The sequence below is a fragment of the Acinonyx jubatus genome, chromosome E4, assembly GCF_027475565.1.
Source record: "Acinonyx jubatus isolate Ajub_Pintada_27869175 chromosome E4, VMU_Ajub_asm_v1.0, whole genome shotgun sequence".
Classification (NCBI taxonomy): Eukaryota; Metazoa; Chordata; class Mammalia; order Carnivora; family Felidae; genus Acinonyx; species Acinonyx jubatus.
In genome coordinates, this window is record NC_069395.1 from 43059168 (window position 1) to 43085877 (window position 26710).

The 26710-nt window shown below is 42.7% G+C and overlaps 1 protein-coding gene across 2 annotated transcripts; it reads right to left on the minus strand.

Annotated features, from left to right (window-relative positions):
- Positions 1-712: 712 nt before the first annotated feature.
- RNASEL (ribonuclease L) lies at positions 713-23782 on the minus strand. 2 transcript variants are annotated; one of them, XM_027074400.2, is made up of 7 exons: positions 23622-23782; positions 19003-20516; positions 9349-9434; positions 7922-8127; positions 6903-7035; positions 4052-4185; positions 713-2945 (listed from the first exon to the last, which is right to left on the minus strand). In XM_027074400.2, exons 2-7 carry the CDS (start codon positions 20477-20479, stop codon positions 2807-2809), a joined length of 2175 nt encoding a protein of 724 aa, XP_026930201.1. In that variant the 5' UTR covers positions 20480-20516; positions 23622-23782; the 3' UTR covers positions 713-2806. The 2 variants fall into 2 exon arrangements, with proteins under 2 accessions (XP_026930201.1, XP_014918358.2); XM_015062872.3 differs by having other exon boundaries at positions 19003-20683.
- Between the last annotated feature and the right edge of the window lie 2928 nt (positions 23783-26710).

The window sequence follows — 26710 nt, forward strand, 5'->3', positions numbered from 1 at the left end:
TCAGCCCTGCCAAACTCACCATCTTTGGCTCTCTGGGGAGGCCACACCTGATGGAGTTGCAGACCTGGGTTTGTATCCTAGCTCTTCCACTTACCACGTTTGTGAACTCGAGCAACTTATCGATCCTTTCTGCACATTATTGCCTCTTCTGTAAAATGGAATAATTGCATCTCATAGCATTGTCCTGGGTGTTGATGGATGTCATGTATAGAAGCATTAGGCACTGGAAACCAGTAGGTGCTCAAGAAGTGGTAATTGTTACGTTTACCATAATTGTCTCCCCTGTATTACTTGTCCAGTACATTCCAGGTGGGCAACTTCCCTCTTCTCTATGTAACTGGCACTTCTGCTTGACAAGTCCAGGCACAGGATCACCTTGCCTAACATAGCACCTAACATGAGCTACAAACTCAGTGAAATGTTTGTGATAATGAGGACCAAGTGAGAAATATTTGCAGAGCATCCACAGAAACCCTCAGAGAATGAAAGCAGAGGGTAAAACGATCAGTTCCTTCCTTCTCTCTCTACAGACACCCCAGCCTCAGATTGTTCCAGAATTACTGAAAGGCTGAAAATAGGCTCCTTTTCCCATTATTAAAGAGGAGGATGCCCTTTCTTAAAACCTAACCAGGAATTATTCATTGAGCATTTTCTATTATATTTATCACTACTCTCTATAGTGGAAATATCACTTAGAGAAAATCAGACTGAATAAGATGACTCCAAGTTTTATTGACTATGCTTACAAATGGGCATTTTGATTGACATAACCAGGTACTTACTACAAATCAGAAAAACAAACCTTAATTTTAAAATCTAAGGCAATCTTGCTTCTCCTAAAACCTTACAGAACAGCCTTAAGTTTCTTTCTTCCAGTACCTTTTTTTTAAGCAAGGAGAGGATGATTCATGCAATCATAGGTGAGAGTGGAGGACATCAGTGTCAATTATGTTGAGTTTGACTTCCAACTCTTCTTAACTTCATTTACTGTCGTCATCTCTTCAGAAAGAACCTAAGATACTGTTTTAGCCCCAGTTCCTCCCATTACAAGGCTCCACCTTGACCACCAGAACGAGGATAAGTGGAAAATACATCAGAATTAATGCCAGAAAATATGTTCAAATCAAGACAGTGATACTTTCTAGCTATGTATTAGAGTAAATCAATATGTCTCTATCCTCATCTGCAAAATGAATATAACAACACCTACCTTACAGGATAATTTTGAAAACTAAAAGAGAAAATATGTGGGTGTAATTTATAAATTATAAAGCACGATTAAAATGTAAGGTAACATTATTATTCATTTATAAAGATGGTTCATTCATTTTTCAGTGACTATTGAATGTTACCATATGGCAGACATTTTGCTAGGCACTAATGATACAAATCAAAAAATATATATTGGGGTGCTTGGGTGGCTCAGTCAGTTAAGTGTCCAACACTTGATTTCGGCTCTGATCAGGATCTCATGGTTGTAGTATCGAGCCCCACATCGAGCTCCACGCTGAGCCCTGTCCCTCCATCGCTTATACTCACACTCTCTCTCAAAATAAATAAATAAACATTATAAATATCACTGGTCCTTGAAAGCTTACATTCCAGTGAGGAAGAAGCAAGCTCAAGGTGGAGAGAAGCATGCTCTGGTTATGGGTGCTAGGGGGCCAGAAAGAGCACTCAGACTGGGGGATGGAGGGTGGGGGGGCTCAGGGGGCTTTCTGGGGAGGTGACACTGGAATTGTTTCACTACAAATCCAAAAGCAAGATAATAAATCCAAGTCACTCCTCTGTGAGGTGGTCTACACAATCCATGGTCCTAGTCCCCAAGCCAGTTCAAAAGTGTCCCAATTCCTTAAGGCAGAGTTTCTCAGTCTTGGTACCACTGATATTTTAGGCTGGATAATTCTCTGTTGTGGGGGGCTATCCTGTGCATTATAGAATGTTTGGCATCATCCCTGACCTCCATCTATCTGATGACAATAACATGCCCTATCTCCCAGATTTAAAACCAAAAACATCCCCAGATGATGCTAAATGGCCCCTGAGGGGCAAAACTGCCCCCAGTTGAGAACTACTGCCTTGAGGTCATGGAAAACCAATGTAGGTGGTTCTAGAAGGAATGGAATTCATACAATTAGTGTCTGGTCTTATACTAGGTGTTCAACAAATATCGAATGAATGAATGCATGCATAAGTGGAGTAAATGAGTGAATGAGCTTTCTGGAGTCCCTTTGGCATATTCCTTTGGGGATCCATCCAGAAGATCCCTGGGCTAGTGATTAAGTTCTAAATACCCAAGTAAGTGATAACAATAACACGACGTGCATTTATACAGTGCTCTATGCAAGTTGTATGATCTTGGGCAAGTAATTCAAACTCTCTGAATCTCAGGTCTGCCAGTTCTTAAATGGACATAATAAACCCTGTCTTGCAAGGTCATTGGCAGAATTAAATGAGACAATCAAGGTAAAACATAGAAGCATTACAGGTGTAGCCACTCAACTCCTGGGGTGTAACTGACAAGAGGAATCTTAGCAGGATGCCCTCCCAGCTCCTACCACTAAGCTTTATCCATAAAAAAGACAAGGAAGGTAGTTTGAGCATATACATTTTTCTGTTGTAAACGTGTGGGAAAACTGGGCACTGTGTCAGGGCCTGATATACCCGCTATCTAACATCCCCGCAAACAACCAGGTTAGTTAAGAGACCCAGACAGAGAGTTGTGACTTGCCCGAGATCACAGCTAAGTAAGTACCTCCCTGAACTCTAAAAGCTCAGCCACCACTCAGGGATGACCTCTATCACACTAAGGCTTGCTGGGATTGAGGGTTTTGGGAAAATGCTTTTTGTATTCTGTGTTCTGTAGTTTCGTGTAGACATAGATGACCAGATCGGGAAATTTCTCCTGCAAATACTGGAAAGGTTCTCCAATTCTCGACTTCATCCTGAAATGAAACATAAACATATTGGCATGGTTGCCCCCAAATCGTCTTCCCCCATTATAGCATCTGCGTCCAAAGATCTCTTTGCTCCCTTGGTTTCTAGAGCAGAGGGAGTAAGGACTTTAAAATCTGACAGAACAAGGGGCACCTGGGTGGCTCAGTCAGTTAAGCATCCGACTTCGGCTCAGGTCATGATGTCTCAGCTCGTGAGTTCAAGCCCTGTGTCAGGCTCTGTGCTAACATCTCAGAGCCTGGAGCCTGCTTCAGATTCCGTGTCTCCCTCTCTCTCTTCCCCTCCCCTGCTCACATTCTCTCTCTCTCAAAAATAAATAAACATTAAAAAAATTTTTTTTAATCTGACAGAACAAGATTCATCTCCTAACTCTTCAACTAATTAGCAACTTGATTTTTGTGAACCCGTTTTATTCTCCATAACATGGAGATGATACAGTTCCACAGTCCCTTATCTACAATTCCAAAATCCAAAAGAGCCCTGAAAACTGCAAGCTTTCTGTGAGTTTACAGCTAACATTTTAGGCTGCACCAGCTGATTTCACTAACAGGGGCTACTTTTGAGACTTTTACAGCACCACATTCACTTTAGCCAGCTGCCCGGGCCCCTGTATTTCTTCCCACAAGGGAGTCACTACCCTTCTGTTCAAGAGAGCTCAGCAATAGCTAAAAAGGAGGATAAGAGCCTGCGGGGCACATCTGTCATTCACTGTAAGACCCTTGTGTTGGCCTTTTCCAGAGGGGAGGAATTACTTTTCTTCCATCAAAATAAATTTCCTATTCTAACAAATAGCAGATATAAATTTAGAATTGGATTTTTAATTTTTTTAATGTTTATTTATTTTTGAGAGAGAGAGAGACAGAGCACACACGGGGAAGGGGCAGAGAGAGAGGAAGACACAGAATCCGAAGCGGGCTCCAGGCTTCAAGCTGTCAGCACAGAGCCCAACACGGGGCTTGAACTCATGAACCACGAGATCATGACCTGAGCTGAAGTCGTACACTCAACAGACTGAGCCTCCCAGGCAGCCCTAGAATTGGATTTTTAAATCACCCTCATTTCATAGATGACTTACAGGAACAGAAATAGTACTTACTCTTTGTTTTTTTCTTCATTAATATGTTCTCCCAAATTCCGGATGAACTTTAACAGATCACTCACAGTATTCTTATAACGTTTGCGTTTGTTTTCATAATACTTATTCATTTCTTGCATAACGTAGTTGTCAATCTACAAAACAAAATGTTAAGCAAAAATGTAGTAGCAACACAAAATAAACCCTAACGCACTATTAGTACAAAAAAGCAAAATGCGAATTTGAATATATGCCCAAATTACCACTGATTAATAAAGTAAATTAATAGAAAGAAAAAGAACGGAAGTAAATACTATAACATCAAAATGCTAACAGTAGTTGTGTCTAGATGTGGGATTATAAGTAACTTCACATTCTGATATCTATTTTCTCAGTGAATTGTTTTCATAGGAAGTTAAATATATTGAAACATGGTTTAGACATTCGTTGGCTATTGTCCTAGGAAATTTACTCGTTAGACTGTACAATATTTTTATCCTGGTGGCCACCTGTCCAAGTTGGTAATTGATTACATTTCCCCCCTGAAGAGGGGTGTTCAGACTAAAATCGGACCCGGCAGCCATTGCCAAAATGAGTGTGGTGGGTTTTGTTTTGTTCTGAATCCTATTTCCAAAGGTTCCATGTTCCTCCTTGCCTCTAAGTATCTCACAGCAGCGTCTCCCAAGCCCATGCCTTTCTCTGTGTGTTTGCACCCTTGTAGGTGGCTCTCCTTTTTGCAAAGCATTAGGGGTAAGAGAATAGCACCCAACAGTCGTGAAGATAGAGTCCCTCAAGAGTCACGGGTGACTAGACCACCCCAGTGAAGACCTGCTGAGACAGTCCACATGTGTCACGTGCAGCGCACCTGGGAGAAGGGCTGAGCCACTGCACGCCAGCGTGGGGCGCCCCGGAGGGAGGAGGCAGGAGCACACGCTGGAAAACTTGGCTCCTTGGGGCTGCCGCAAAGCTGAATGTATGACCGTGAAAATGGGCAAGTCGTGAGAATTGACAGAAAGTCAAAGTCTCAAATGGGAATTAAAAGATAAGACTTGAGGGGCGCCTGGGGGCTCAGTCAGTTAAGCATCCAACTTCGGCTCCGGTCATGATCCTGTGGTTCATGGGTTCAAGCCCCACGTCGAGTTCTAGGCTGACAGCTCAGAGCCTAGAGCTTGCTTTGGATTCTGTGTCTCCCTCTCTCTCTCTCTCTCTCTCTGCCCCTGCCCTGCTTGTGCTCTCCCTCTCAAAAATAAATAAATGAACTTAAAAAAAAACCTAAAAAATAGTAAAAAGGTAAGGCTTGAAGTCAGTCAAAATGCATCATCATAAGTCCATAAAGTTTTGGGGAAAGAACTGATGAACTGGGAAACAAAAGAACAGGTTTTCCTTCCCAGGCGCTGCCAATCTTTGCTTTTCCAGGTCTGGCTATTTCAGGTTATACCTCTGAGTCTCAATTTCCTCAGCAATTAAATGAACGGGTGGACTTCATGGCATCATCACTTCGTGCAGTGAGTAGCTTTAGCACACAGCATCGGCAGCCCGACTGCCCAGCTTCAGATTCTGTTGCTGGCTCTGTGCCTTTGGAAAAAGTATTTGCCTGTGCCTCAGTGTGCCCACCCACAAAAGGGAGGTAATTGCCTCAGAGGTTGTTATAAGGATTAGCTGTGGAAACTCTCACAAAGCCCTGGGAACTATAACTGCCATAGAGTCAGTGCTACAGAATTGTCAGCTGTTATTATCACTTGTTCTTGTTTCAAACTTCTCTGTTTCTAAAAGTTTAAGTTTTAGCTGAAGTTTTATAGACGTTCATTTAGCAAAGAGTCATGGCATACCTACTCCACGCCAGGAATTCAGTAACAGACATGACAACGGACAGTCTCTGCCCCCCTGGAATTTACAGGGTAGTGGGGAGAAATGGACACTAAGGCAGCAATTATGAGTGTGATGTGTCATCTAGAGGCAAACAAGGGAAGGAAAGCAAAATGAGACCCAGAAACAAAGAGGTGTGAGACAAGCAGTCCTAGATCAGGCATATGATTGGGAAGCTATTGGTTTCGGTCAAAGACCTGGGGATATGGATTCTCCCATAGTGCTTTGCACTGTCTCCAGGGAGCCCAGCATGTATCATACAGCCAGTGTTTCTGTGGGTCTCTTGGCCCTCCATGGACCATGCTGTACTCTGCTTTACATGCCCACAGCCTCACATGGGTCTAGCACGAAACTGGCACTCGATAGGTATCTGCTAAGTAATAATAACGAAAGTTTTGGTAGCATTGACCAGATCGAGGTGATGATTGATTTGTTATGTTTTACTGTATTTAGTTCAAGTTAGGTGGACCATTTCTTGAAGAAGAGAAATTTGAAAGATTTCTTCATGGTGTGTTTCCCTAGTCAGAATGTAGATGTGTATGTGGGCCCTCAGAGCTGGGCTGGACAGTCGGCAGAGGCAGCCAATCTCTCCCTGGACTGAGAAGTCTCATGGTGCGGGACCTCCTTGGGGTTAAACTCTATTTAATCAGCTGCTCTTGTCACAATAGTAATAGGATGATTAGCCAGGCCTCTCTTAGAACCAGGGCTGGAGGGAAAGAGCCACAAGAAAGGAAAAGACTCCTGGGCTGGGACGCGGCCATCCTAAAGAGAAGTCTAGATGAGAGTCTGTCTATCAGGAGGGCCTAGCCTCTGAAAGATGAGACAGAGACCCAACAGGGCAGAGGGGGCTGGGATGGGGAGGAAGGCAGGGAAATCACATCTTCTACCCCTTGGCTGAGCCAGGCCAATAGTATACTGAAAGTTAAAAAAAAAACAAAAACTAACATAACACATTACACAGATCCTTACTCCTAGAATAACTTCCAGACACAGGAACCGTTCATACCTTAGAAGTCCACTGGGCAAAACTTCTGGAACATTCAGACATTTCAAGTTGCAGTAGTTGGACAATCCTGCTGTTACATTTTCGCATTTTAATGTCCGATTCATTTCCCACATCCCTAAGGGTCCTATAGCGGCTGAAGATGACAAAATTATCGTGGTCATTCCACTCTGCCTTCTCTTTTCAGAAAGAACAATGTTACATTTCGGTTTTTGATAAAAGTAGTAAAACCATGTCTCTAAAAATTCTGTATGATGGAAGAGGCAGGCATCTTGCTCTCTTTCTCCGCTCCCCCTTCCCCAACCCCCCCCCCCCCCCCCCGCGGCTTTTTCTTTTCCTCAGAAAACAAAACCAGAATCCAGAGACATTAAGTCACTACTCCAAAGATACACAGTCAGGAGATGCCAAGCTGAGAGGAGAGCCCAGGTCTTCTGATTCCCAGCCTAACTCCTTCCCACACCACCTAAACATGGTGGTTAATTTTATGTGTTAACTTGTCTGGCCACAAGAGACCCAGATTAAATATTATTCTAGGCATATCTGTGAGGTGTTTCCAGATGAGATTACTATTTGAACTGGTGAACTCAGTAAAGCAGATCACCTTCCCCTTGTGAATGGGCCTCGTCTAATCCCCTGAGGTCCTTGAATAGAACAAAACCTGGAATTCACCCCTTCTTGTCTTATGGCTGCATCTGGGACATCAACCTTCTTTTGCCCTCACCCCTTTTGGCTCTCAGACCTTCAGACCCTTACTGGAATCCCCGTCATCAGTGCCCCCTGGCTCTCAGGCCTTTGGATTTAGACTAAATTACACTATTGGGTTTCCTGAGTCTCCAGCTTGCAGAGGCAGATCATGAAAATTCTCAGCCTCAGTACTGCCTGAGCCATTTCCTTATGAAAAATAAATATATATTTATATTTATCATTTGGATATATGATATATGATTTTATAATATATATATATATATATAGTCACTGTCTCCCTTCTGGATGCCTGAAATATGCAATCAAGCTTTACTTACTTCTCCCAACTCCAAAAGAAGGGATGACCCAGCAGGCCACTCAGATGCTCCTTCACATTTTCTCCAGGGTTGAACAGGTGATGAATGAGGTTACAAGTTTCCTCATCTGGAGAAAGTTGAATCACCTCTTCATTACTTTTAGTCTTCAGGGTTTCAAAAGGGATATCTCCCTTCTTTACCACATATAGGACCAGCAGTCCAAGGGCCTGCATGAAACCCATAAATTGAGCTAAAGGTATTCAAGAATTATCACTCTGTATGGAGGTGTGATATAGGTTATGACCAAATGGAAAGTGGAAGAAATCTCAAGGAGTTCACAGGCTTATTAGGGAGAAAAGACACAGGTAGTGTATAAAGAACCCTTCGAGGGAGTATATGGTCCCCACAACTGAGGTTTATAAGGAGTGAAAAGTAATCATGGGCCAGAGTTGTCAGGGCAGACTGCTTAAAGGAAGAGGAATTTGAGCTTGATCTTAAAGTATGGACAGCATACAGATAAACAGGGGAGAAGAAAAATATTTTAAGCAAGGGAAATGGTAGGAATCTGGCTGGGAACTGGGACTTTGGGTTGGGGCTATGTCAGGGAGCAGATAAAGGAGCCAGTCCAGGTCCAGTGGGACAGAGTGATAGCCCCAGGAGTTAGGTCATGACAGGGAGGAAAGGCCAAGAAGGAGGTCAGCATAGGAACTTCATGCAGCAGGCAAGACACCAGTCAGGGAAGAAGCTAAAATCTGAGGCTTTTAACAGCAAAGGCCAGACATGGATAGAGAGCTCTTGCTCCTGGGGTTGAAAGTTGAGCACCCTGGAGAATCCCCCAGGACAAAGCTGCCCTGACAGGATCAGAATCAATCTGGAACCTTTGGTCTGCAGAGGTCAGGCTCTGTTTCTGCCCTCTCTCCTCCCAGGAGAAACAGCTATTTCAGGGTCTTAACCCTTTTGGCCAAGATTAGTCTCTTTCAAGCTGAAGATCAATCTCATCCCTCTCTTGTGTTTCAGAGGGCTGTAGTATCTGGCCTTCCCAGGAGTTTAGCACCCCAGTTTGGATGGAATGGGAAAAGAAATCTCAACTGCCTTGTCCTTAGGCAGAAAATACCTCCTGCAGGAATTCTGGAGGTGATTTGGAGATGCTTCTTGGAGGTAATTTTAGAAGAGATGTGGCATGCTTGATTTATTTACTATCTAGCTGGTGCAGGAGGAGAGAGATCCAAAGAGATACAGAAAGGAACCACAGCAACAACCAACTCCACACCAACCCAGAGAAATGCTACTGTCTGCACAGGACTGAAGGCAGCAATCTCTGGGAAAACGCTGTGAAAGTTAGTTAAAATAGAAATGATGACCTCTAATTGGCCATAGGACATAAGGGAATGAATGAAACAAAAAAAGGAAGGTGAAAGATGGAAAAGTAAACTAGTTGTAGAAATTACCTCTAGATCTGTCTTGATTTCCTGCGGCTCTCCACCCCACTTGATGCTTTTATCGAAATCTGCCAGGCAAACAGCATTCTTGGAATCTAGGGGATAGTTTGTAGAGATGCAATGAAAATCCTTTCTCTTCCTGTTGTAATTAACTTAAATAAATATGTTCCGCAATGTGCTACCATCGCCAAAGAAAGCAGCAATAAAGCTTATATCTGCATGGCCATTTGCTCCTCAAAAGAGCCATGTGCACCACATCGTTTCACCTGTTAGGTATATGCCAAGGGCAGGATTTAAATTTTATTTTTTTCCAGTCCTGGGGGTGAGGTAGGATGAGGATAAATTTAACTAGCTCCCCATTCAGGCAATTCCTGGGGGCAAAGAGCACAGATTTATAAAGAAACCGCTGGCAGGAGTTATGTTGACTTCCTAAGGCTACACAACAGCTAACCAACAAGATTCCAAATCTAAGGCCAGATTAACACAGCACTCCACTAAATCAAGCCCATCACCCACAGCCCACTATGATGCTGTAAGCAGTTATCATGGATTAACCATGTGCTTGTTATGAGTCACTGCCTCATCCTCTCTTTAGAATCCTTCTCCCTGGAAAGAAGCCACTGAGTCCTCAGACAGAGGGATGCATGGACAGGAGAGATCCGGAACAATATGAGAGGAGAACAAGTCAGTGATCTGTCCTTGAAGAAGTAGCTCCTGCTTCTGGCTTGAAGGAGTCAAAGAAAGAAAACTGGGTAACTCCAGATAGGATGACAGTCAGTAGAATTGTGTGCTTCTCGAACCCTTTTTATTCTGAACTTAGATATCAAAGTTGCACGGAAACCCACAGTCTAACAAAAATGCTTCCACTAAATTATTCAATAAGGGTCTAGTGAGGGGGAAAATGACAGTGGAGGAGGAGAACACGGAACAGATCCTGCAGGGTTCAGAGTCGCTGAACAAGGAGATAGATATTGAGTGAATAATTACACAAATAAACACAAAGTTAATTGCAACTTTAAAAGTACTAGCCAAAAGTGCAGGAAACTGAAAGTTTATAACAAGAACCACATGGCTGTATGTGGGAAAGAAGTCTTCCTTGAGGAAGGACTCTTAGGGCACCTGGGTGGTTCAGCTGGTTGAGCATCCAACTCTTGATTTCAGCTCAGGTTATGATCTCACAGTTTGTGAATTTGAGCCCCACATGAGGCTCCATGCTGTCAGCATGGAGGATGCTTGAGATTCTCTCTCTCCCTCTCTCTCTCTCTGCCCCTCCCCTGCTTGCATTCTCTCTCTCTCTCTCTCTCTCTCTCTCTCTCTCTCTCTCTCTTTCAAAATTAGTAGAATTTGAGTGGATAAGTGGAGCAGGGAAGAGAGAATTCCAGATAGGAATTCCCAAGGCAGAAAGGAACCCAAAGAATTCCGCTCTGACAGAAAGCAGGCTGAGTACCTGGAGAGGAGGGATGTAGTTGGAAAGAAGGTTGAAGGGGCAGATGGGATGCAGATCATAACCAGGGACTGTTTTCAGCTATTCGAACTAATAAATCCCCTTCATTGTTTAAGCCACTTGGAGCTGAGTTCTACTACTTAAATTGGCAAGTGCCTGATGGAACACTTCACATCTCTGCCTAACACTTGATTTTTTTTAACAAGCCCCAGTTTTGTTTTGTTTTGTTTAGATTCAATAGACATTGTTAAAGTGCTATCAAAATTTTAAACTTACATCATCACAGACTGTTAACAGTTGATGGGCAGAGTCCGGACAAAATCTGCCCACTCCACCCTGCTGTCAATGAATGAATCAAGAACCTCTTCATCCTCACTCCCACCACAGTGATGTCATCTAAGATTAATATATTTGTAATTCTTAAAAAAAAAAACAATGTGCATAATTTACATAAACAATGAATTCTTTCTTTGTTTATTCTTTGCTTCTTGTAAGTTACTATTTTCTCCCAGACTGTCTCTCCTTCCTTATGCATATCCTCTAGCAGATCTTTCATGTAGGGTCTGTGGGCAGAAAGTTTTCCTGGATCCTTGAATGCTTAAAAAATGTATTTCAACAAATGGTGTTGGGAAAACTAGACAGCTACATGCAAAAGAATGAAAATAGACCACTTTCTTACACCATACACAAAAATAAACTCAAAATGGATCAAAGACCTAAATGTGAGAGCTGAAACCATTAAATTCTAGAAAAAGAAAAAACATAGGCAGTAATTTCTCTGACATTGGCCATAGAAACATTTTTTCTAGATATGTCTCCTCAGGAAGAGAAGACAAAAGCAAAATTAACTATTGGGACTACACTGAAATAAAAAGCTTCTGTACAACAAAGGAAACCATCAGCAAAACAACAAGGTAACCTACTCAGTGGGAGAAGATATTTGCAAATGAGATATCCAATAAGGGGTTAATGCCAAAAAGGTATAAAGAACATATGCAACTCAACACCAAAAAAACCCCAAACAATTCAATTAAAAATGGGCAGAGGACCTGAATAGAAACTTTTCCCAAAGAAGACATACAAATAGCCAACAAACATGAAAAGATTCTCGACATCACTCATCATCAGGGTAATGGAAATCAAAACCACAATGAGATATCACCTTATGCCTGTCAAAATGGCTACAATCAAAAGGACAAAAAATAAATGTTGGTAAAAATGTGGAGAAAAAGTGTGCACTGTTGGTAGGAATGTAAATTACTATAGCCACTGTGGAAAACAGTATGGAGGTTTCTCAAAAAATTAAAAATAGATATGATATGATCCAGTAATTCCACTATCAGATATTTAGCCAAAGAAAACAAAACATTAATTTGAAAAGTTATATGCACCCTTATGTTTACAGTGTTATTTACAATAACCAAGATTTACAATAACCAAGATACAATAACCAAGATTTACAATAACCAAGTAGCCAAATTGTCTATCAACAGATGAGTGGATAAAGAAGATATACATATATATCGAGAGAGAGAGAGAGAGAGAGAGAGAGAGAGAGAATGAAATATTACTCGGCAATCAAAAAGAATGAAATCTTGCCATTTGTGACAATATGGATGGTCCTAGAGGCTATCATGCTAAGTGAAATAAGTCAGAGAAACCTAAACACCATAAGATTTCATCATATGTGGAATTTAAGAAACAAAACAAATGAACAAAGAAAAAAAAGGGGCCAAACAAAAAAACAGACTCTTAAATACAGAGAACAAACTGGTGGTTTCCAGAGGGGAAGTGGAGGGGGATGGGTGAAATAAATAAAGGGGATTAAAGTGTGCTTATTGTGATGAGCAGTGGGTAATGTATAGAATTGTTGAATCATTATATTATACATCTGAAACTAATAAAACACTGTGTGCTAATAATACTGCAATCAAAAATATGTATTTATTCTGAATCACATGTGAACAATAATAATGTGACTGTTCTCTCAGTCAGTCCTGGATGCTATGACAAATCACAATAGACTGAGTGGCTTAAACAACAGAAATTTATTTCTCACAGTTCTGAATATTGGAAATCTGAGATGAGGGTGTCAGCAGGACTGGGTTCATGGTGAAGACCCTCTTACTGGTTTATAGACAGCCATCTTCTTGCTGTGTCCTCATATGGTGGAAAGATAACTAGCTAGCTCTATGACTTCTTTTTTTTAATGTTTATTTATTTGTTTGTTTATTTATTTTGAAAGAGAAAGTGCAAATGGCAGAGTGGCAGAGAAAGAGGGAAAGAGAGAATCTCAAGCAGGCTCCATGCTATCAGCACAGAGCCCAACACAGGGCTTAACCTCACAAACCATGAGATCATGACCTGAGTGGATATGAAGAGTCAGAGAATCAACCAACTGAGCCGCCCAGGCAGCCCTCTATGACCTCTTCTTATAAGGGCATTAATCCATCCAAAGCAATTTTGAGAAAGAACACATCTAGAGGCATCACACTTCCTGGTTTTTAACTATATCACAAAGCTCTCATAATCAAAACAATGTAGTACTGGTATAAAATGAATTAAACAGAATCAAGAGCCCCAAAATAAACCCACACATATGTATTCTTCACAAGGGAGCCAAGAATACCCAATGGGGAAAAGACAGTCTCTTCCAAAAATGATGTTGGAAAAAAACAGATAGTTACATGCAAAAGAATGAAAGTGGAACCCTGTCTTACACCACTTAAAAAACTACTTTGAAATGGCTTAAGGCTGAAATGTAAGACCTGAAGCCCTATAACTCCTAAAAGAAAACGTAGAGGAAAAGCTCTTTGATATTGGTCCCAGCAGTGATAGTTTAGATCCGACACCAAAAGCACAGGCAAAAAAAAGCAAAAATGAACAAGAGGGACTACATCAAACTAAAAGCTTCTGCACAGCAAAAGAAACTATCAACAAAATTAAAAGGGAATGTACAGAATTAAAAAAAAAAGCTGTTTGCAAATCAGATATCTGGTTTGGAGTGAATTATAAAATTCATTCAATACAATAGCAAAGATAAAATGTTCTGACTGAAAAATGGGCAAAGGACCTGAATAGACATTTTTTCCAAAGAAGACATTAAAAGAGCCAAAAGATACATGAAAAGGTGCTCAATATCAGTAGTTATTAGTGAAGTGCAAAACAAAACTATGATGCAATATCATCCCATACATCTGTTAGAATAATCACCAAAAAGACAGATGACAAGCACTGGTGAGGATGTGGAAGAAAGGGAACTCTAGTGTGTTGTTGGTAGGAATGTAAATTGGTGCAGCCTCTATGGCAAACACCGTGAAAGTTTCTCAAAAAAATTAAAAATTGATCAAATAGAAAAGTATATTTGAAGGAAATGAAATCACCATCTTGAAGAGGTAACTGCGTCTCCAGGTTCATCGCACCATTATTTATGTTAGCCAACACATAGAAACTGGCTGTGTCCATTGACAGATGAAGGGATAAATAAATAAATAAATGGTACACACACACACACACACACACACACACAGCGGAACACTATGCAGCCATAAAAAGACAGAAATCCTGCCATTTATGACAACATGGATGAACTTTGAAGGCATCATGCTAAGTTTAAGAAGTCAGACAAAGAAACACAAATGCTATATGATCTCACTTATATGTGAAATCTAAAAAAAATAAAACAAAACTGAGGGGCACCTCAGTGGCTCAGTTGGTTAAGCGTCCAACTTTGGCTCAGGTCATGATCTCATGGTTCATGAGTCCAGGCCCCACCTTGGGCTCTGTAATGACAGCTCAGAGGTTGGAGCCTGCTTCAGATTCTGTGTCTCCCTCTCTCTCTGCCCCGTCCCCATTCATGCTCGCTCTCTCTCTCTCTCTCTCTCTCTCTTAAAAATAAACATTTAAAAAAATGTTTTTAAATAATGAAAAAAAAACTGAACTCATAGAAGCAGAGAGTAGATTGGTGGTTGCCAGTGGTGGAGGTCAGGGAAATGGCTAAAGGCAGTCAAAGGGTACAAACTTCCAGTTACAAGATGACTAAATTCTGGGGATGTCATGCACAGCACGGTGACTATAGTTAACAATACTGTATTATATAGTTGAAGTTGCTGAGAGTAGATGTTATAAGTTCTCACCACACATACACACAACGGCAACTATGTGAGGTAATGTGTTAACTAACTGTATTGTGGTAATCATCTTGCAATATAGACGTATATTATATCATCACATTATATACCTTAAACTCACACAATGTTACATATCAATTTTCTCTTAATAAAGCTAGAGAAAATGAAAAAATTATTTCTAATTGTGAAAAAAAAAGGCACTAATGCCTTCATGAAGGCTCCACCCTCATGATCCAATCTCCTCCCAAAGGTCTTATCTCCAAGTGCCCTCACATGGAGATTATTGTTTCAACATATGAATTCTGGGCTGACACTAATATTCAGCTGTTAAATAGGCTCTTTCTCCTCAGTGCCTTCCTTTGGCATTCAGGTTGCTGATGAGAGAAGTCCCTTACCAATCTGATTTTGGTTTCTATGTAGGTAATTTTTTTTCTCTTGGGAGCTTTTGAGGTTTTCTCTTTTTTCTTTGATGCTTTGAAATTCCTTTAAGATGTGGCTCAATGGGGTTTTTTTCCATACTTACCTCAGCTCTTGGTGAGTCTTTTCAATAAGAGAACTATATCCATCTTTTAGTTCTGGGACATTCTCAGCGATTTTTTTTCAAATATTGTTTCAGCCTCACTCTCTTCTTCCCTCTGGAATGCCTATTAGAACTTCTGGATCTAATTCCTGACTTCTTAAACTTTTTCCCTTTCCATCCCTTTATACTTTTCTATTATTTCCTTGGAGAATTTCTTGGGCAAATCTTCTAGTTCACTCATTTAATCTTCAACCCAGTCTTGAGTTTTAAATTTTTATTTTATTATGTTTTTATTTTATTTTTGAGAGAGAAAGACAGAGCATGAGTGGAAAAGAGACAGACAGAGAGGGAGACACAGAATCTGAAGCAGGCTCCAGGCTCTCAGCTATCAGCACAGAGCCTGATGCGGGGCTGGAACTCACAGATAGTGAGATCATGACATAAAGTGAAGTCAGACACTCAACCGACTGAGTCACCCAGGCACCCCAAGTTTTAAAATTTTAAGCAATCATATTTTTAAATTCCAAATTCTCTATTTGGTTCTTTTCACAATGCTTATTCTTGCTTCTTGGAAGACATGACCTATCTTTATTCTCTGGTTTTATTAATTATATTCAAAGTTGTATTGTGGTTACTTAATAAGGTAAGCTAAGTAAATGCCCATGTACTAATCCGTGGAATCTGTGAATATTTATTTTTTTTATTTTTTTAATGTTTTATTTATTTTTGAGACAGAGAGAGGGACAGAGCATGAGCAGGGGAGGGGCAGAGAGAGAGGGAGACACAGAATCAGAAGCAGGCTCCAGGCTCTGAGCTGTCAGCCCAGAGCCCAACATGGGGCTCGAACTCACCAACTGTGAGATCATGACCTGAGCCGAAGTTGGATGCTCAACTGACTGAGCCACCCAGGCGCCCCTGAATATTACTTTATATAGTCAAAACAAAAAAGGATTTTGCAGATGTGATTAAGAATCTTAAAATAGGAGAGATTATCCTGGGTTAGCAGGGTGAGTCCGAAGTGTAATCACGTACATCCTTATGTAGTGAGAACTTTTAACAACTACCCTCTGTGGAGGCAAAGGGAGATCTGACAACACAAGAGAAAGCAATATGACTACAGAGGCAGAGATTAAAGTGATGCTACAAGTCAAGGAATATCAGCAGCCAAGAGGAAGAGGCAAGGAACAGAGTCTCCCCCCACAGGCTACAGAGGGAATTTGGTCTTGGTGACACCTGATTTGGGGCCAGTGGTACTGATTTCTGGCCTCCAGGACTGTGGGAGAATAGGTTTCTATTGTTTAAAAAATTTTTAATGTTTATTCACTTTTGAGAAAAAGAGAGAGTGCGCAAGCAGGGGAGGAGCACAGAGAGACAGAGACCAACTCTGAAGCAGGCTCCAGGCTCTGAGCTGTAAGCACAGAGCCTGCCAAGACACAGGGCTCAAACTCAGGAGCCATGAGATCATGACCTGAGTCGAAGTCGGAGGCTTAACTGAGCCACCTAGGCGCCCCATAAGTTTCTATTAAGACACCAAGTTTGTGATCATTTGTTTCAGCAACCATAGGAAACTAATACATTCAATTAGCTTTGTTTCCTTGGGTGTTAATTCTTCTATTTCGTGCATCTCTTTTATGGTATTGGTACTTCATGAATATCTTAAGTCATTTTTGACTATAAGCCTCATTTTGCAGTTGAGAATCCCTGATGCCCTGTGAGTTGTTTCTGTTAATACTATCCAACATAGGGGAATGGAGGCAGTTGTCAGAACTGCTTTACATTATTCAGTGAAACTTAGGGGTAAGAAGGACATGCCACTCAGTAGGGTGCTTTGGCACAAATCTTGTGGGTTTAAATGTACTTTGTTTCTCTTGAGATCATCAACCACCCAGTGTCTTGAGTAGCAGCCCTGTCTCCCTGTCTGCAGACAGACAGGCCTGTCATAGATGCTTGGTCTGTGGGGGAGAGGGGATGCACAGGGTTTGAGCTTCCTAGTTTCTACCAATGCAATAATCTTCCTGTTACCTGGTCCTTTGTCCTCTCCTGCCTCTGGCTTCCATTACTCTTGAGTGGGGCTTCTTTGCACTGACCCCACTTTTATGAGTAACATCTAGTTGTGGCCTCCTGCATTTATACTGGCTCCTGTGTCCTTCTTTAACCCCATCCAATCATGTTCAGTCTCTTAATGACTCTTCAAAGATTTTGTCCTGTAAAACTTCTGTTGTTATTGTGATCTCAGCTATGAAGTCATTTAACCATCTTTCCCTATCATTTTAGGGATTTAATACAAAGAATAGTCTCTAGTATATGTTAGGTTCACCACCTGAGGCAGAAATATAGTCTATTCTTTATTGTTCAAGCTTAAGAATAGAAGAGGTGGTGCCAGAAATTCTGAAGAATAGGTAGTGACAAGTAATTTTCTTTAGAACATGATATATGACCCTTTTGCATCAAGATAGACATTTAGAAGTGGGAAGGAACCTGCCCTTGGCTGAATCTTGAGACTGCTTCACTTGGTAGAGCTGCACATATTTCTGGCCTTTGTCAGTCTCCCCAGCAAAGTTGCTTAACACCAGGAAGGAGTGCCACTAGTGGCTTCAAACTAAAAGCCAGACTCCAGTTGTGTTCTTAGGTTTACCTACTTCTTTCCAGGTCTTGTGCAGGACCTTAAACACTGTTCTCTGCCTTTCCATACCTGAACCCTCTTTTTGTCTTGTTCCCCAACACCTAGCTCAAATCTCAATGCATGCCTATAGATTAGGTAACTGTTTCTGCTTAGCCCTCTAGACAAGAACTTGGCCTTGGTTGAGCACCTATGACACAGGTAACTTGTCTAACGTACTGCACTTAGACCTCATAACAACCTTATCAAAGCAGTATTATCAGTCTTAAACGAGAGAACTAAGCCTCACAGAATCAAGTGACTCTGAGGTTGCAAAGCTACCAAGTGGCAGGACTGGGCTGCAAGCCTCCCTCAACCTGTCTAAAGCCAAGACTCTTTCTACTGCACCACATTGCCTCCTGGGACTTTACACTCAGCTCTGCTTCTTTTCTTTAATGTTGCTTTCATTTGTTTGTTTGTTTGTTTGTTTGTATGTTTGTTTATTGGCTTGAGCCAGTGGGTAGTGTCTTGTTCTGCCTACTTGGAGGCTGTTTCACTGTGTTGCATCTTATCCTGGCATGCCCAATTTTGACCTCAGTTTTGCCATTCAGTTTTACGGTGACTACCATCTTGTCTGAAGGAACATAACTTCAGGATTCTCTGACTTGCAGGCTACTTTAGGAATTCCAATTTCTGGAGCTGACCCCATCTAAGACATACCTTCATACTTGCATTTGCCAAAGGAAGTATATAAGGTTAGCCTGGTATTCCATTGGCATCTGGGACCTCCATGTGGGGTAAAGGTTATACCTCATAGCAGGAGAGACTGCACTATAATTATGAATCAGTTTCATTAGTCTTGAACAGAATAGTATACATGTACTCTACTCTTTTCCTATCTATAATGAAAATCCTTTCCTTTTGTAAATAAAGACCCCATAATTTTTAAGAGAAGACTGGGGGGACTTACCTATTAAGATGTTTCCGGGGTGCAGATCCTGATGAGTGTATCCACACAGTAGATGTAGTTCTTCCACAGCCTTAAATACAGAGAAAAGGACATGCCGGGCAAATTCATCTTCCTCATTTCCCACAGCCTCCCCTCTGTGCTTATCCAAGTGTTCCTCCAGTGTCTGCTCACAGAGGGCAAGGCACACATACAGACAGTCCTTGTGGCTCTCACTCCCATAGAACGTCACCAAGTCACTGTTTGCTCGGCTGCTCTGCAGACAGGAGACCTCCTTTTGTCCATGTGTGCTGCCTTCATAGAAGCGTTTCACAGCTACTTCCTGCCCTTCATAGAACCCCAGGTAGACACCCCCTTCAGAAGTGTCAGCAATTTTATATTCCTCATCAATAAAGATCTTGAGTTTGCCAATCATAGGGCGGTATATTCTGTGGAGATGTTCCAAGGCCTCCCCCCAACGTGAGCTTTGAGGCTTCCAGTCTTCAGCAGGAGAGTGAAAATCTTCTCTGGCTCCATGAAGGAGAAGAAACTTTGCAAGGGAACTGTCATAGTTGCGCCTCGCTATCATAACAAGATCTCCACAGTCTGTGCTGGCTCCTTTCTCGCATAACAGTTGAGCAATTTCTTCCAGTTTGAGTTGGACAGCCAGCAGAAGTGCTGTATTGCCCTCACTGTCTGTGTCATTAATCTCTATATGCTCTTGTTCCAGAAGCATCTGCACCAAACCCAAGTGCTTCTTTTCCACTGCCAGGATCAGGGGTGTCTTCCCTTTCTCTCCCCTCACATTGACATCAGCCCCATGGTCCAGCAGAAGGCGAGTGAGGACCTCCACCTTTCTATCATCAGAGTTCCTAAGTGCATAGATCAAAGCGTTTCTGCCCATGTTGTCACGGGCTTTGACATCTGCCCCCATCTCATCAAGGAGGACCTTCAAGGCATCTACATGTCCATTTTCAGCAGCATCCATTAGAGCTGTGGCCCCTCCTTTTCTAAGCCTCTTTTGATCCTCCTTTGTCCTTCGACTCAAATTCACCTTTGCCCCACTCTTATATAGGAATCTTAAGGCTTCGACTTTACCGTTCACAGCAGCTTCCATGAAAGCTGTGAAGCCATTAGCATCATACTCATTGACCTCTGCACCTTTAGAAAGTAAAAGTTCGAGCACCTTCACCTTTCCTCCAATCCCAGCGATGATGAAGGGAGTGGCCTCATTCTTCTTCCTCAGACAAGGATTAGCGCCGTAACGAAACAGAAGATGTAGCATGTCCTCCTGGCCACTTTGTACCGCATTATGCAACGGTGACCAGCCCCACTCCTTTTCCTGGAAATTGACATCAGCCCCTCCTTCCAGCAATTGCTGAACCAGCTTGATGTCTTCTTTTTCAACTGCTTTGATCAACTGGTTGTCCTCCACTGATGCCTTCCCCTTGCTGGAGGGTGTGGGTCTCTCCTGAAGGTTGTTATGGCTCTTGCTCTCCATGATGGTAATTACCAGTGGCTACAACTCTGTGCCTTTCCTTCAAGAAAATGAAAATTTATCTTCTTGGGACTTGATCAAAGAGACATGGAGCTCTTAGAACTCCTGTCAGGGTAAATTGGAGTTATCTGACTATGGACCAGCAGTATGAGGGAAAACAATACTCTTGCAGTCTTCTGACATCCCACCAGGAGATGAGAGAGCTATCTGTAATTTCACAATAGTGAGGAAGCATTTGAATTGGAAAAAATTAATCTGGTTATTAATATAGAACTATTTGCTCTAGAAAATTATTATGCTACAGTCCCACCACCCAGAAATAGCCATTGTTAACATTTTAGTATATTTCTATATATTTTTTACAAATAGTTGAGATCATGCTATGTAAGGATGTTGTATAAGTATCCTGCTTTCTTTCCCTTAATGCCATCGTATAAATAATTTCCTATGTTACTGCAAAGTCTTTTAAAATATTTTTAATGGTTGGGGCACCTGGGTGGCTCAGTCGGTTGAGCAGCCAACTCTTGATTTCAGCCCAGGTAATGATCTCACGGTTTGAGACATCAAGCCCCTGCCTCAGACTCGGAACTGATAGCATCAAGCCTGCTTAGGATTTTCTCTCTCTCTCTCTTTCTCTCTCAAAAATAAATAAATAAACTTAAAAAAATTTAATGGCAATATGCCACCAGACAGTTGCTTCATTTCCTTATTACTGAGAAGTATTTATTTTTTTTTAATTTTTTTAATGTTTATTTATTTTTTTGAGACAGAGCATGAACAGGGGGAGGGTCAGAGAGAGAGGGAGACACAGAACCCAAAGCCGGCTCCAGGCTCTGAGCTGTCAGCACAGAGCCCAATGCGGGGCTTGGACTCACGGACCGTGAGATCATGACCTGAACCGAAGTCGGCCGCCCAACCGACTGAGCCACCCAGGCGCCCCTATTTATTTTTAAATGTTTATTTTTGAGAGAGAGTGCAGGCAAGGGAGGGACAGAGAGAGAGGCGGAGAGAGGATCCCAAGAGGACTCTGTGCTGACAACGGCGAGCTCAAGGCAGGGCTCGAAGTCACAAACCATGAGATCATGACCTGGGCTGAAGTCAGAGACTCAACTGACTGATCCACCCAGGCACCACTACTGAGCAGTTTTTAAAAACAATTTTTAAACAAGACGTTTAAAATTAGAATTTTTTTTAACCATTCTAAATAATGGTTCAGTTAATTTAGCTTTTTAAACTTTATTTTCTTTCTTTTTTTTAATGTTTATTTTTGAGAGAGAGAGGGAGAGAGTGCAAGTGGGGTAAGGGCAGACAGAGAGAATCTGAAGCTGGGTCCAGGCTCTGAGCTGTCAGCACAGAACCCGACACAGGACCCGAACCCACGAACTGCAAGATCAACCTGAGCCGAAGTTGGACGCTTAACCAACTGCACCCAGGTGCCCCTAAAGCTTGTTTTCTTATGAGAAATCTTATAATAGATTTCTTATGATAGATTTCAAAGAACTGAATGCCTGGTCAAAGAGTAATGGCACACTAACAGGTCTTAAGTGTTAATTTGCTTCAAGCCTATGCACTGGTGTGTGCTGACCTAAGTCCCTCGGTCTGTAGCAGAACTAATCTACTTTCCTTGAGATGTGCAGACCCCTGGCCTTGAGGAGTGAAGGGCCAGCTGCCGCTGATGCCAATATGTCTGTTCAGGGTCATACTGACAAATGACTAACTGCCTGGGCATCTGCTTCTTCGGCACGCAGCCCCCACCCCCTCCCTTTCCCCATGCCTTCCCCAGCTTCCCTTGCATGGGGAAGATGGTCTTTGAGACGTTAGTCTGCCATCTTCCCGGGTTGTCAGATTCCTGAATAAAGCAACCTTACCTTTCCCACCATCACCTGTCTCTCTAGTATTGATTTTTGAGCAGCTAGAAGCCAAACCTGAGTTTGGAACCAGTTCTCTGTCCCACCACAAAAGGATATGATCGTTTTAAAAACTCTCAAGCTATGTTAATAAATGTCTTCTGATGTCATATAAACATACTCTTGCCAGAAATAGATGGGCTCTTAAAAAAAAAAAGAAAGAAAGAAAGAACTCTCATTTACAGGGGGAAAAGAAATCTGTGTTGTGTCAATTTGCATTTCCTACGCCACAGGAAGTGTGATTCCTCTCAGCGTGTTTGTTCGCTGGCACTGGGCAGGTCTTCTTTGTGCTTCTATTCAAAATAATACAGAAAAGCGGAAAGAGCTTAAGCTCCAAACTCACAAGATTGAAGTCTGAACCACTGGTTGTGTAACTTCGGACTGTTACTTCCTAATTGTGTAGCATTAGATTATTCTCAATTTTGTTTCCTCCAGAGGGGGCAACAGTAAATACAGTCATGCATGTCACGTATGGCAAATATTAGGCATTCAATAAATGAGAGAACTAATAATGTCCCACTATGAAAAAATAATAATTCAGCGAATCCTGGTCTCCCCACCTGTGTGCACACACACAGCACATAAACAGAGGACCTGGTGGGGTTGATTTAGTCCAACGGCCCTCCGCCAGGTGTGAGTAACAGAAATGCAATTCAAGCATGAGCACCAAACTGTTACTTGCGTATCTGTAAAACTGCACCTGCTACAGAACCCACATAGCAACCACTTTTTGGCAATCTGGCCACCCGGACAGTATCAAAGGCCCCTCCCTCAGAGATCTCATCGATCGTGCTATGAAAGCACACCACCCTGGCAATGAAAACTTTGGGACAAATGTTCATGTGCAGGGTTCCTGTTACAGCAGGTGTGAGATGGGCTGGTAGAAATAAAGGAGCAGGGAAGGGAAGGGAGTCAAAGAAATCCCAAATAAAATATCAGAGTAAAGAGTCACTGCAGCAAAAGTGCTATCATAGACAACAGCCGGCTTTCAGTTTCGTTTTCTCCGACTCACCAGAGGTGCCGGACAAAGAAGGCTTGAGTTAAGCAATGTGTGAACTGTGGCCAAACCTTGGAGCTCCCAGGAGGGCTCCGGACCAAAGGGCCCCCTGCCAGCGGGCTCTGAGCTCCCTCCTGGGTGTCCCACACCCCCTTCCACCTCCAGACCCCGGAGCCCAAGGAATCCCTCGAAGGGAACAGCTTCTCAAGCTTTCCCAGCTCTCCTCTTTGTGAGGTCTTACCTTCTAAACTCAGACGCCCCTCAGCTATTCCTTTGAGGCCATATACGCCCCTCAGCTATTCCTTTGAGGTCATATAATCTTCAAAGCCTGTCGCCTACAGGAAAGCACTTCTTGCAAGAGGTCCCTGAGCCACAGGGCGGAGCTGAAAGGAGGAAAAACTGAGCCAGAAAAGAAAGGATCAGAGCCTGAGCAAAGAGCCCTCTAGAGGACAGTGGGGCCTCCACTCTGACTGCCCATGGCTAATTTGACGTCCAGTATAGAGCTGTTCATCTTTCAGCCCTTTAGGCTTTCAGGCCACCGCTTCCAGCTCTATCTTTACATGTTCTTCTAAATCCCGACCTTTCTGAGGGAAATGAGTGGTAAATGCATATTTATTGAACTCTGACTGTGTGCCAGGCGCCCTGCCCATTGCTTCACAAGTGACATGACCCCAGTTGACCCCTAACAAACCTGTTGATGATGAACCTGTGGCTCAGAGAAGCTAGATAAACCCAAAGCCCAAGCTCCCTCACTCATGTGGGCATACTCAACTCACTCACTGCCCGAGGCACGGAGGCCTCCTCAGGCGGGCACCAGGATGGCAGTCTGGAGACTTGGTCCTACAGCCAGCACTGTGGCTGTTTAGGGGAGTGACCTCAGGCGGGTGGATGGTTTAACCGCGTCGAGCCTCAGTTCCCTCGTGGAACATGGTTTTTAAGATTCCTTTCTGCTCTAGAAGTTCGGTTCTTGCCACTCTCCTCACACTGAGATGCATACTGTGTACTCAGGGCCGCAGTGGGAAATATTCCTGTCCACAAGGAATATCCAGTCTTGCTGGGGAGACAAACTCCTGACCATCTTGAACCAGGAGAAGCAAAGAGGGGGTGGCTCAAGAGACAGGTAGAGTGTGACAGCGGGCCTGGTAGGAGGAGATTTTGTTCTGCTCACAGAGACGCCAGCCACTAGGCTGGTGCACAGCTCCAGACTCTGAAGAAGGAGCCACCAAGAGCAGAGGCAAGCAGGTCCAGGAGTGAGTGGGAAACTGAGGCAAGAACATGCAGAGAAACATAGGCCAAGGCTACATATCATGATGTCCCCCTCCATCCCCTGGGCTTCCCCTTTCCACACACAACATGCTAGGATGGGGACACAGGGTCCTTCCCCTTTCCTTCTTTGGACCAGAAAGAGCCCTAAGGCTGCAAGGATTAGCCCTAAAGTGCGACTAAACTGCATGTTACTTACCAGAATCTCTTCTTGTTGGATCTTGGCAAGAAGACAATGGGGTCGAGTTGAATCAAATACATGACTGATGTTCTCACAGCTTCCTCACAATTTTGCTAATGAAATCTATGTTTCCCTGCTTTCCTTTGACTGTAGTAATCATGCACCTCACCTATTCTGTGAGCCTGTTAAGAACAGATGAGAAAGTAGAGATGTGGCTAAAATCGGAAATTAAAATTTGCAACCAAAACAAACAAAAACAGGATGCTCATGACCCAAGTGATCATAAAGCAGAATTCTGAAGGAATAAACAAAGGAATAGCAAGAAATGTGGGCAAGACGAAACAGCTAGCATAGCTAGAAACTCCCTAGCACCTGCGACTGAATAGAGGCTGTTGCCAGGGTATTCCATGCTTAGGAGCAGGAAATGGCAAGACTCTTGCTAGCAGATGTCAAGGCACTGAGTCTCCAAAATGCTTTGGAGCAAGGACACCGGAACCAGGCTGCCTCGCTTCAAAGCCGACTCTCCCACTATAATAGAATAATTACCAAAAAAGAGCCACATTTTTTTTTCAATCTTCCCTTCACCCATGCTCTTCACAGTTTAACTTCATACTGGAATTCTCATTAAGTGGTCTCGTTACTCCCCTCTTTGAATCTTGGCTGGCCCCGTGACTTGGTTGGCCCAGTAGAATGTGGCAAAAGTAATAGTGCACCAGTTCCAAGCCTAAGCATGTTTTCACTCCCTCGGGACCCTGCCACCATATGAAGAAGCCTGGACTAGCCTGCTGGGTGGTAAGAGAGACACAGGGCCCAGACACCACCATTGCCCAAGCCAACAACCAACCAATCCTTAGATGTACGACTAAGGCCATCCTAGACCTGCCAACTCTTACCAGACCACCAGCAGATCACAGATGCAAAAACAAGCCTAGCTGATATTAGCTGAGCCTGGCCAGATAAGCAGAAGTGCCTACCTGACCCACCGACTCATAAGCAATAATACAGGCTTATTATTTGAAGCCACGGAGTCTTGGAATGGTTTGTTATGCAGCAACAGCTAACTAATATATAACTAGCTCTTTGAATTTAGGCAATTTCCTTAAGCCTTCTGGCCTCGGTTTCTACATCTGTAATATGGTGATAATAATAACAGTAGTGACCTCAAAGGAAGGTTGTGAGGGCTACAGAAATGAATATATGTGAAGCACTTAGGATAGTGCCTATGGCATATAAGCAGCTACAATTTGTTGAGCACTTACTGCCTGTGGGGCACTGTGATGAATATTTGTCATAAATTTTCTCATTTCGTCATCACAAAAGCCCTGTGAAGCCAGTACTATTGTTATTCGCAGGTTACAGGGAAAAGTGAGGCTCTGAGAAATCCAGTAATGTGCTGAAGTTTACTCCGCTGAGAAGTAGCAGGTGTGGGACTGACTTCAGAGCCCGCTGTCTAAAGCAGGACCCTACATTGTCTGTGAAACTGCCTCTTGGAACAGGCATGATGGGATAAGTTAAGGCACTTATCCTCTCCAGAAGAGAACTCTTTCTTAAGTGGGGGCCCCTCACAAATAAAAGGTTAATCCACACAGCATTGCTTTTCTCAAAGTTTAAAGCAAATCCTCGTCTAAGTTCCTTCCAAAGCTTGGAAATCACCAACACTGTAAGTCAAGAGGTATCTTTTCTAAATGATGGAGACTCAAACTCCATTATCTAGCAGCTAACTGCATTACATCCCTCACCCTTGGGATCTTTCCTCCGTTATTTAAATTTCAAATTTCTTTTCTTCCCTAAAGCAATTTGAATAGCTGGACCAATTTAAAAGTTTCAGTAAAAGGGAATTACCTTGAGATCAGCCCTTAATCTGCCCTGAACACCTTTCTCTCTTC

Excerpts from the sequence above, each read along its gene's own strand:
- RNASEL (XM_027074400.2), bottom strand. The coding sequence starts at position 20,479 with ATGGAGAGCAAGAGCCATAACAACCTTCAGGAGAGACCCACACCCTCC. Across the intron at positions 8,128-9,348 it reads AAATCAAGACAGATCTAGAG|GCCCTTGGACTGCTGGTCCT; the intron begins GTAATTTCTACA and ends GGTTTCATGCAG. Across the intron at positions 4,186-6,902 it reads TTGCCCAGTGGACTTCTAAG|ATTGACAACTACGTTATGCA; the intron begins GTATGAACGGTT and ends TTTGTTTTGTAG.